At 44.0% G+C, this 10,943-nt stretch overlaps 3 protein-coding genes across 4 annotated transcripts; 1 reads left to right on the top strand and 2 right to left on the bottom strand.

Moving 5' to 3' along the window:
- Positions 1-905: 905 nt before the first annotated feature.
- Positions 906-3,548, bottom strand: Bclcc5. The gene is made up of 4 exons (XM_024690670.1): positions 3,007-3,548; positions 2,463-2,938; positions 2,040-2,413; positions 906-1,988 (listed from the first exon to the last, which is right to left on the bottom strand). Exons 1-4 carry the CDS (start codon positions 3,087-3,089, stop codon positions 1,140-1,142), a joined length of 1,782 nt encoding a protein of 593 aa, XP_024546439.1. The 5' UTR covers positions 3,090-3,548; the 3' UTR covers positions 906-1,139.
- A 2,394-nt stretch (positions 3,549-5,942) lies between these two features.
- On the bottom strand, positions 5,943-6,966 carry Bcmgr2. The gene is made up of 5 exons (XM_024690669.1): positions 6,770-6,966; positions 6,684-6,710; positions 6,596-6,625; positions 6,453-6,543; positions 5,943-6,395 (listed from the first exon to the last, which is right to left on the bottom strand). The coding sequence occupies exons 1-5, from the start codon at positions 6,825-6,827 to the stop codon at positions 6,263-6,265; spliced, it is 339 nt and encodes a 112-aa protein (XP_024546438.1). The 5' UTR covers positions 6,828-6,966; the 3' UTR covers positions 5,943-6,262.
- A 72-nt stretch (positions 6,967-7,038) lies between these two features.
- BCIN_01g07170 (hypothetical protein) lies at positions 7,039-10,876 on the top strand. Of its 2 annotated transcripts, XM_024690667.1 has the most exons (3): positions 7,039-7,506; positions 7,664-9,025; positions 9,079-10,876. In XM_024690667.1, the coding sequence occupies exons 2-3, from the start codon at positions 7,883-7,885 to the stop codon at positions 10,189-10,191; spliced, it is 2,256 nt and encodes a 751-aa protein (XP_024546437.1). In that variant the 5' UTR covers positions 7,039-7,506; positions 7,664-7,882; the 3' UTR covers positions 10,192-10,876. The 2 variants fall into 2 exon arrangements, with proteins under 2 accessions (XP_024546437.1, XP_024546436.1); XM_024690668.1 differs by lacking the exon at positions 7,039-7,506 and having other exon boundaries at positions 7,513-9,025.
- Positions 10,877-10,943: the final 67 nt, after the last annotated feature.

The raw sequence follows: 10,943 nt of genomic DNA, 5'->3' as shown, positions 1-10,943 counted from the left end.
TGCATATAATACGGCAGATCGACAGACTATGACGCTCGGAGGTTAGTAAACTCTGTTTATTTTGGCGTTGGCGCTTTTTGGGGGGGGTTTTGGAATGGAATGGTTCCTCGGGGGTTGGTGGTGCTTAAAATAAGGTTTGGAGCGGTGTGGCTGGGGTGGTTGGGTAGTGCGTTCGCGGACTAGCTGGATTTTGGAAAGCGAGAGGATGGGCGGGGAATAGTCTTTGATAGGGGGTGCGTGGCGTTGTGGGATTAGGGTTTATGGGGTTGTGAGCTATGAGTTATGAGGGGAACGAGAGCGGTGGGTGGGAGAGGGAGAATGTGGATTGGTATGGTATGCGTGGAGATAAGGGGAGGATAAGTATAGAGTTTTATGATAAGAGGTTGGGGTTCATGTTATTTTGGAAATGGGTGCGGTGGCGGGTTGGATGGCAAGGAGAAACTCTATCGTCGTGTTGAGAAGGACTGCGAGGGAGAAAAAAAAAACATATCGTCGGTGGCGAGGATGTGGGTAAAGTTTATTCTAATCTTGTGGAAGTGTGTAGGTAGTCAGATGTCCCTGATGAAAAGGAACGGAGCGGTTTTTTGCGTCTTGGTCTTGTGTTGGGGGACTTTGCCTCTTCTTCGATATCATGGGATAGGAGGTTTTTTGATATATGTGCTCTGCTTGTTATGTTGCGTTAAGCTTTCGTGGTTATTCTTCAGATTATCAAGAGATAATGCTGAGGATCATATTGTCATGCAATGTAATCACCAAATCCCGTCTCATACCTCGCAATGGCTATCACAGTTATTACACAATCTGAGTCTCTTCCCATTTCACAACAAGCACAATGATTTCTAATATCGCAGAAGATAGAATAAAGATAACTTTTTATAAATGTAAAGTCTATAAATAAACAACTATGTTCATGAATCATTAGAAATGTAAAAAGTCCCCAATCACTGATATAGACGCCCTTTGTTTCCATGCGATCATGGCATCTAATCCCCTTAACCCCATAATACAAATGTTTCAAGAAAGAAAAAATAAAAACAAAAGAAATAAAAAGAATAAATCAAGTGGCTTTTCCATTCCATGGCAAACGCAGCAGGGATATGATAAAATTTCTCCAAACACCGGGCCCCATTTGCAAAAACTCAAAGTCCCGAATCAATCTCATCCACAACAGCTGTGCTAGAATATGCATTCCAAGCCGTGCACGATTTCTCCGTCGAGGTGAAAATGTCGTCATTCTTGATATCGTCTGGTCGCTCCAAGATATTGGCATAGAGACCTCCGCTAACGTGCCACGCGATGTGGCAATGGAAAGGCCAGACGCCCGGGTTATCCGTGGTGATTTGCCAGACCAAGTGACCATTTGCTCGCACGAGTTGCACGTCTCGTCGTTGAGGGTTCGATTGTCGGGTAATGGTAACGCCGTCCCAATCTCCGTCACCTTCGTGAAGGATTTGCATGTTGTGTCCGTGCAAATGCATGGGGTGCGATGCGGGGGTTGGGTTGTTGACTACGATGCGAATGGTAGTGTTGCTGCCGAAGTTTCGAACGTTCCATTCATCGGGGTAGGTGAAATTTCCTTGATTGGCGAGGGAGAGGACTGGACTGTTATAGTTTGCACGGAAAGACGTTCCGCCAAGTGTCCAAAGGAAGGTTCCAGTTTCATTGACGTAGGAGTTGATATCGAGGTTTTGGGTTGTGGAAGGTGTTTCTGCGGAGAGGGAATAATAGGGTTCGGTGGTGTCTAACTCATCGTTGGTGCAAGTTCCTGGATCTGGAACATCCCATGCGGTACTTGCTGGAGTCGAGTTTGTGTCGGCGCTGTCGTAATAGATTGCGGCAAGAGCATTTGGTTGATTGGCTAAAGAACATATTGTGGATATGTTTGATCTCATCCAGAATGATGAGTCAGATGACCCGGCGTTGGCGGTGACGAGAACATCGGTTCTTTGACCAACTGCCAAGGTGACAACGTTGGTGGTATATGGTTTCTGCATTGATCAGTATGTCTTCGAGTGATCAGAGAAGTTTGCGGTACTTACAACTGGTACGAAGTCATTGGCGATAACAACCATCTTATGTCCATCGATACTGAATCTTTGCATTCCCTCAGCACCGGCGTTGATTAATCTCAATCTGTGTGTTTTTCCAGTGGTAAACTTGAATCGCGATAAACCAGCATTATCAGAGCATTCTGTGTTATCTCCTTCAGCTTTTGTAGAACAGTCGAAATTCATTTTTCCATTGATGAGATTGTTGTCTGAAAATGGTTTACCATCTCCATTGCTCTCGACAACCGATTTGACTATCGAAAAGTAATCCTTGTGATAGTAATCGGATAAGAAAACTGGTCCAAGATCAATGTCATAGGGTGCGTTTTTAGGGCCATGGATAATCATAGGTCCCACAAGTCCACCTGTATGAATGTCAGTATAGAAATATAATGTAATGAATGTTGGTCTTACCAGCGTATTGAGCAGAGTAATGCGAATGATACCAGGAAGTTCCATAGAGATCGGCTTTGAAATTATACGTGAAAGAAGCTCCTGGGGCGATAGGGCATTGTGTTACAGCAGGGACACCGTCCATATATTGAGTTCCTTTTTGTAATAATCCATGCCAATGGAAAGATGTTCCCTCCTCAGGTCCAGTGATATTATTGTGTACTGTAATCACGAAGGTATCACCCCAATTTGCCTCGATCGCAGGTCCAGGATATTGGCCATTAATAAGTATAACATCTCTTAAATAACCATCCGGGGAAATTTGGCCTCTTGTGACGGTAAAGTCATAGGATCGAACAGCCCCTGTGTGTGGAGCTGATGTGTATGGATTATTCCCACCTGCAGTCATTGAACCCCAGGGATATCCATAAGGAAGAGGATTATTTGAGAGAAAGGGAGGATAAGTTGGAGCTTGTAGAGTTCCCCAAACAGAATTTCTAGATAAGAGTTAATAAACAGACTACTACAAGCATAGACTTTCCTCGACTGAAGGATTGAGGCTCACCCGTTAGTTGCGGTTTGAGATAAAGTGCCGATAAATCCGGCACCAGCAGCAAAGATGCCAGCGAAGAGACCAAAAAAAGTCATTTTGAAATGACTGTCGTGGCAAGATTGAATAAAGACTGTGAGATGATGTGTAGATATCGATTATAGATGTGGGAAAGTGATGATACTATATAGATATGAAAGAAAAAAGGCTCCCGAAGCGCCCATTATTCCCCGGTGCGCTAATTTGACGAAGATTTACTCTAGTATAATATTGCACAGACTTAACTCTCCGTGTAACTTAAAAAAGATCAGATGTTCCCTACATTTTATTTGGGGCTTGACGTCTAGGGTAGAGTGATTGAATAATTCTGTACTTTGTCATCAAAGAAGAGACTGATGTAAGGCTGGGCAAGATCGTTCTAACTATGGACACATCTAGCGCAAATTGTAGAAATGCTGCAATAACAAAACACGGGAAGAGGTTCATCAGAATTAGCCTACCTTCCTAATAGAGTTGGAAACTTGGGAAGCATATCTTGTACTGCCGCAATCTCTCTCTAAACTTTGGTAAAAAGTATGAAATTTAAGTTAGTATTAACGAGTACCGACATCATATCTACATCGTACCTACATAGTTCCTACATAGCCTCTAGGTACCTCGTCAATAAAGGTTGTGAATGGTGCTTTGCAGATAAGGTTACTCGGGGATCCACTCCGCTCCACAAACGAAAAACGCATGGACGGTACCGAGTGACACTAACGAGATGCGATGAAGGGATAACATGAGACGGCAAAGGGACTAACCTCAACGAAGCGAAGCTAATCGAGTTCCCGCTATACTCTGTATATTAGAACTTTCTAATTTGAAACAAAATCCCTTGGATTGGAAAAGAAGAGAAAGGGAAAAACCAAAAAAAACAAAAGATCCCTCTCCTTGACTTCTTATTTGATTTGAAGGATTGAAAGGATCCCTTAGAGCGATCCACTTCGTATCCCAATGTGAGAAATCTCGTTTGTGTATAGTGACCATTCCCGTATGTATCTCAAACAATATTCCGATGACCGGTTGATCATTATTCAAAAGAAGCATAGTGCAGATCTTCAAGATGTTTCGAAACAAAGTCATGTCCAGATTCGGCAGTGGGTACCTGAGTAAATATCAAGATTTACATTGAGTGATTGAATAATGCTGTCCGTATCAGGTACCACCGAGGTATGTATCAGCCAACATGTGGATTTTATGCAATATATCGTGGGAATCAGAAATTTCGTTGTAGTCGAGTAGTGAAGAAGGGATTACTAACAATGATACCTTTCATGGTCTATTTGTATACAGTGATGTGTTGCTAGCCGTGATAATGTGAGGGCCCGTAGAGGTCAGCTTTACTCAATTGGCTGAAGGATTTGGTGGCAATTGAGCCTGTAGATGATTTGAAGTCAGTATTGACACGAGGTAACCACGATTAACGGTAGAAGCGTCAAGGAATAAGGCCATGATAGTAACACATAACACAGCTTATTGAGTACCAGTATTGGTCATCAATTGGTTACAACAATCGTGGTCGTTGATTATTAGTACACAACGTCGTGGTTTTCGCATGCAACTCCGGATCGTTAGCTCATGCAAAAAAGGAGTTGTGAAAACTTCCGCTTTCGATAGTAATACACAATTGATGAAGTTTGAAGAATTATGGATGTTGTCATTCGTCGCTGCCGGTGTCTTACCATCATAAGTAGTCTTTTTACGGTTCAATTAGTTCTAGAACTAGAGGTTGCAGACATGTACATGGATAATACTTTTCTCTGTTAGTTATCCCAGACGTGCCAAGCGAAAAAAGATACGTACTTCACGCTAAGTAGACATTTTGCCCAAGGAACAATTGCAAACCGGAAAATATTCTTAGTTGGACAAGCACTCCGAAAGAATGATCACTTCCCGACGGAGCGTCACTGCTGATCTCTTGGTGGATGTAATTGAGTTCTGATACTATTTGACGATGATGATCAAGTTGTACGGACATGTTACTTTCCGAAGTGATATTGATGCGGCCAAATGAGTCGAGTAAAGATCATGATCACTTCAGAATTCTCATCGGTTCAACAAGCATAAATTAGCTTGATTCAAATGTTTTCTTCATAAATCTCAGCTGAAGCCAACTCAAATTCTTTCGATGGTACTGTGTCATTGCTCAAGGCCGTTAGTCGAAGTGGGGTTTCACCATGAGAACTGAAGGACCAAGTACCTCGCCCAGTGGCGAGTGCCTACCTATCTACAGAGCTAAGTCGATGTCAGCCGCAAAGCAAACCAAAGCACTTGACTATACTGGTTCGTGTGGATGAACCAGTATAATTCGTCTGATCAAGACTTCGTAAAGCCCATACTCTTTGCCGTACCGAGGAATACAATTTCACTTTAAGATGGTCTTTTGATACACCATGTAATGGCTGGGGGCCCATTATAAAAGCTATCGTCGGATTCCTAAATTGTAGGGATCGGGATCAACATCCAGGATTGAAATTGTCTTCTGTCATAGCCATGACCTTTGATGAATTTCGGTACAACGTCAACCTCATAAGAAGACTTCGATTTCCACCCACGCTGAGAGGGGCCCAACCCACCATTTAAGGCCGAAAGCGCGAGCTTGAAGAGTACACACGTTATGCCGAGAACAAATTTGAAATAATTTTACCCACCCACTGCGTCTGTTTCGTATGCCTTCAAGAATGCGATTGCAAATCCGTCAAGAATGTGTGTCTCGATTAGGAGTAAATAATACTGCGAACAAGGTTTATATCTAGATCCCTCACTTAATAGTTGAAGATCCCCTAAGGAAGGCCAAGATAAGAGGTCAAGAGCAGCGCTCGCGTAGCTTGCCCCTTCAGATAATCGAAGGCGTAACATAAAACACGAACGCTTCGTGACCATCTCACATTAGTGGCACCAAGCCTCTTTGCCACAACACTGAATTCGAGCTTTCATGACACCGATGAACCAATGATAAAGTAGTAAGATTCGTTTATTGTTGAATTGAGCTCATCAGGAGGCTCGAGTAAAAGAAAAACGCTGGGCGAGGCTTTGTTGATACAGATTGCCCCCCATTAAACTCCACCCCTATGCAAAGAGTTGAGCGGCGAGACCCGAAGATCAACAACTGAAATTTCTCTGCCCTTTATGTATAAACATATACTTTGAATTACAAAGCATTCGCCCCGTTCCATCTTCCCCAAAGATAGATGGGCTTCCCCTTCCAACTCCAATAGAGCGTTTTTGATTATGATGTTCGCGAAGGACGACATGGACGATTCATAATCAGAGGACGTCGGTTCGCACGGCCGAATGCTGCCAACGTTTCTGGAGATGCGATACTATCTGAACGGATGGTACTGCCAATGGCCATGAAAAATCTGAGTGAGAACTCATTAGCACGTTGAAACTGATTTGACAGAAGGGAATGACAATACCCGAAAGTGGACCCGGAAGTGAGCATGTATGTGCGCAGAGTCCTCCAGACTCCATTTGGTCCAGGACCAAATTTAATGATAGTAAGTGTGCCTTGAGCCTGTCAGAATGGAATCTTTTTATCCCCCCTCCAGCTTCAACATACCATACATAAACCCCAAAATGGCGCCGACAGCTGTTGTTGAACGCGGTCAGTAACTTATATATATATGAACGAGATCATGATCGCATACTGCCACCCATCATAGCTCCCATCTGGACTGTAAACCATGCATAGTCAGTAAAAATCCTGGATAGAGGGGTAGAACCAAAGTCTTACGCTTATTCCAGACAGTTTGGCCACCGGGATGACCTTGAGGTTGTGGTACTGGAGGCATATTTGGCGATGTCGAAAGATTCTATTGATTTATCTGTATCGCGCAGTTGCAGAGTTCATCAGCTTAGATCTCGCAGCTTGGAGCTTTCAAAGATCCAAATGTCCAAATCTACCTCGAAGTACTAAATTGTAAAATGATCACGGCATTTGCCGAAAGCACAGACCATCCACACACAAGCACACTATATTCCCCCACACTCTAAGCACATTGTGGCCTTATATTCTAAGGCACAGCGGCGAAAAAGGATCCCTATATCACGTGATATTCCTCTCACTCCAATGATTCCTGCTTGGAATTCTGGAGAATGGACATTGTTGTGGTGGTTCATACTAAAAATACCGACTTCGCAGACAAAAGAGTCTTTGCGATAGCTTTTGTACAAAATCTTTAATTTTCTCATGACAGTCAACCTCTTCCTCTCGTCCTTTTGTTTCTTCCCTTCTCTCCTCTCCTCTCCTCTCTTCTCTTCACCCATCAAAGACCCTCCCTCCCTTTTGTATCTGCAAGAGAGCGCGTGCGCAAGTGCTCTTATCCCCGATCTCGAACTCTGGTTGGCTAAACATAGACCTCGCGTGTCTCAACCTGAATGTCCAAACTTTCCACCTTGGCAACATCAAATTGAAATAGGTTTCCTTTTCTACCACCAGCAATTGTCCTACAATACCTGCATTGCATAGATGTAAGTGTTCTTATTCTTTGCCTCAAGCCTAGAATCCACTTTGTATGATTCGTGATGCATTCCAGTTTTCTTTGCGCTCCCTTTCTCATCTCCCATCACTCGTCATCATGGCGCCAAAACTTTGTGGGCATCTACTAACGATCATCACAACTTCCAGTGCGATACGATATCTCTTCCATCCAGTTCATTAGACAGAAAGTTGCGGACACTTAGCATCCACAATATAGACCAGAGGGTCATTGAGGCGGAGCATCTTTGTTGTAGTTGAGGTTGAATGGGGGGAGCAAAGCAACAACATTCCAACGATCTGCTTCAATCAACATCGTCAGGGATAAACCTATCTACTGTAAAATACAGCCAATAATCAGTTTAACCGATGACGGCAGTCGCAAATCCACCAAGTTTCCCGCAGATCAACAGGTCGGCATGGGGATCTAGTGTTAACCAAGGAGGAATGAATGCTATTAACGGCGACGAAGTGGGCAGAATGTTTATGCCACGGAAAAGCGCTCAGCGTGCCAACTCATCCTCGTCGATAACTTCATTGTCTTCAATTTCCTCTACTTCATCCAACTCGACGGTATCGCAACAGACCCCGCAGACTAATGGTGTACCGATGTCCCAACCTAATGAATCAAATAATTGGGGTACGGCAGCGGCACGAAAGAAGGCCCCAAGAGTGCAACCGCCATGGAACAATAAATCAGACTCGAACCCTGGTTCCCACACGACACGACAACCTCCATCGGCATTGACAAATGGAAATTCTGGTTCATCCATGACTCCATTACATCAACCGGCTCCCATGGTACCATCCCAACATGTTACACCAAATGGATCACAGCAGATTAGACCCCAAGGCCAACCTACAGAAGGGGAGCCAATGCTTTACTTGTTATCCATGAACGGCACCTTTGACCACAAGAGAATATCAGTACCGTTCTATCCGGATAGCTTAAGAATTGGGCGTCAAACAAATGCTAAAACAGTACCATCGCCTGCGAATGGATTTTTTGATTCGAAGGTCCTTTCGAGACAGCATGCAGAGATTTGGGCAGATCGCAGTGGGAAGATATGGATTCGAGATGTTAAATCATCAAACGGTACCTTCGTCAACGGAGCTCGCTTATCAGCCGAAAACAAGGACTCAGATCCGCATGAGTTGCAGTCGCAAGACCATCTCGAGCTTGGTATAGATATCGTTAGCGAAGATCAAAAGACTGTTGTACATCACAAAGTAGCTGCAAAAGTTGAACATGCAGGTTTTGCAGGCTCAACTAACAACGTTTTGGACATGAGTTTTGGTGATTTAAATCCTGCCAATGGATCAATGATGTTACCGTCGCAAGGCCCAATGATGAGGGGAAGAACTGGAAGCCAAAGCTCAATGGGTAGTAATGGTCGCATGGGGCTACCAGGTAGCGTAGCTGGGAGTCAGATGAGCATGATGGGCCAGCAGCGCCCGATGAATTTCTGGTTAACCCCCGTTACAACAGAGCAGATAGTAAAGAGGCTTTCTGTAGGTTTATGTATCTATATACATTGATTCATTTCAACTGACATACAATCTAGCACGAGATGCGAACGGCCCGATTGCAAAACTCGGACCTTGGACGAGCAGATAACTTTTTTGGTGGCCTGCTATCTAAGGATAATGTGAAAGAAATTGAGGGTGCGCCAAATGTAGAACCAAAGCCTGCCGCGAACGGTTCCGCTTTATCTTTTAGGGCCGAAGGAAAACCTCGATTTTCTGATCCTCCCGCGCCGCCGCCCCAACAACCTCTTCCTGAAAAGCCAGATGTTGCTCGTTCTCATAACTTCGATCCCTCATCACCCAATGCCTCTCTAAGAAGATCTAATACAGAAAAACAGAGGTCTTTAGCGAATGGATCTCCTGTAAGAGAAGTCAGTAGTCAAATAATCACGTTAGTGGAGGCATTGGCATCGGCAAAGAAAGAGATCGATTCTCAAAGTGCTCGGATGCGGGACTTGGAAGAAATGCTTCAAAAGGAACGCCAGGCCCGTGAAACGGCTGAAGAAATGGCTAAAAGATTGGAGCTCCAAGCACCAGACAATAGTTTGAACGGAAGCGCCAGATCTGGGACGGAAGGATTAATACTCGAAGATGCTTTTGAGCCACCCTCGGATGATATTTCGCCACAGGAGAAAGCCAATACACAAGTAGATGCTACTGGTATTGCCGACTCATCTCGTTTGTTGGAACAGCGCCTCGAAATTATGGTTTCTGATATGCAGGAGCTGCGATCCCAAATGGAGTCATACAAGAAAAGAGCAGAAAGCGCCGAGGGGGAGAGGGATACCGATCGAAAAACCTTAGCAGAGATGATTGAAAAGATCCGCTCAGATGAGCAATTGAGACAACTGGCTTCCGACCGATCCCGATCTCCATCGAAGCAGGCTTTTGAGAAACATGTCAACGGGACTGCGAATGGAGGTGATTTGACACTGCATCCCGTAAGACGACCAAATGGTATGAAACATACCTCATCGGAAAATGATGACCTTCATGCATCGCTCACACGTGCGATCGTTTCAAAGAATGTCAACCACGATCCTTTATTATACCACTCAACACCTTATGTCTCAATGCTTGGCGTTGTCATGGTTGGTATGGGATTAATGGCATATCTCAATGGTTGGTCACCACCAAAAGCGGACCGATAAACCGTACAATCTTTTAATACAAGTTTTCTTTTATGTTTGAATCAAGCGCAGATACCATCCATGCGCCATACATCGGGTCATCGGGACCAAACCTCTGTATTTAGTCTCCTTTGTTATTTTCACGGGGTCCGAAGATTGTTTAGTTTTGCATGTGGGCGTTGTGGCATTGGGGCAAGCGGGCATGGGCAAGCGGTAGGGGCACAACAATACCAAGATTCTGGTTTCGTTTGATTGTTTGAGGGGAAATGGATAGGTTCATCCATATACATATACCAAAACGGGTTAGGGAATGGTATGGTTTGCTTGAATGGATTGAATGGTCATTTATCACTTTGGTAGAATAATTCCTTACAGCTGTTGATGATAGTACAGAGTTCACCCATTACTGGCACGTTCAATATTCTGAAAAAGTGCAGCTGTAGTGGACACGACACTTAAGGCTCTATCGATTTTTTTTTTTCGATTTTTTTTTCTCTCTTGTGTCTTTTATGCATGGAAATAATATGCCCCAAACTGAACTTGTGGTGTAATGAATAGCCTCTCTTGTTTCTTGCAGATTCTCGGTCAACTTTCTATCGGACGCTATGTGCTTCTAGGTTTATCAATTAGAAATTTTGAAGCCTGCAGGCCTCCAATAGTGTTCATTATCTTCCTTTCTATTGTTACCTTGATTGCAATGAAAGCACACCGAGCTATGAGAGATGTCATTTCCAGAGACCCCAAATCAAGTTCAGAAGTCCGGTTCGAGGTGA

This window comes from Botrytis cinerea, chromosome 1 (assembly GCF_000143535.2).
Source record: "Botrytis cinerea B05.10 chromosome 1, complete sequence".
NCBI lineage: Eukaryota > Fungi > Ascomycota > Leotiomycetes > Helotiales > Sclerotiniaceae > Botrytis > Botrytis cinerea.
The sequence above is the reverse complement of the archived record's forward strand: the minus strand, read 5'-3'. Positions and strand labels throughout refer to the sequence as shown.

Excerpts from the sequence above, each read along its gene's own strand:
- Bclcc5 (XM_024690670.1), bottom strand. The coding sequence starts at position 3,089 with ATGACTTTTTTTGGTCTCTTCGCTGGCATCTTTGCTGCTGGTGCCGGA. Across the intron at positions 2,414-2,462 it reads TTACTCTGCTCAATACGCTG|GTGGACTTGTGGGACCTATG; the intron begins GTAAGACCAACA and ends ACATTCATACAG. Across the intron at positions 1,989-2,039 it reads CCAATGACTTCGTACCAGTT|AAACCATATACCACCAACGT; the intron begins GTAAGTACCGCA and ends TGATCAATGCAG.
- Bcmgr2 (XM_024690669.1), bottom strand. The coding sequence starts at position 6,827 with ATGCCTCCAGTACCACAACCTCAAGGTCATCCCGGTGGCCAAACTGTC. Across the intron at positions 6,711-6,769 it reads CCAAACTGTCTGGAATAAGC|TCCAGATGGGAGCTATGATG; the intron begins GTAAGACTTTGG and ends CATGGTTTACAG. Across the intron at positions 6,626-6,683 it reads GGGAGCTATGATGGGTGGCA|CTGTCGGCGCCATTTTGGGG; the intron begins GTATGCGATCAT and ends GTTCAACAACAG.
- BCIN_01g07170 (XM_024690667.1), top strand. The coding sequence starts at position 7,883 with ATGACGGCAGTCGCAAATCCACCAAGTTTCCCGCAGATCAACAGGTCG. Across the intron at positions 9,026-9,078 it reads AGATAGTAAAGAGGCTTTCT|CACGAGATGCGAACGGCCCG; the intron begins GTAGGTTTATGT and ends CATACAATCTAG.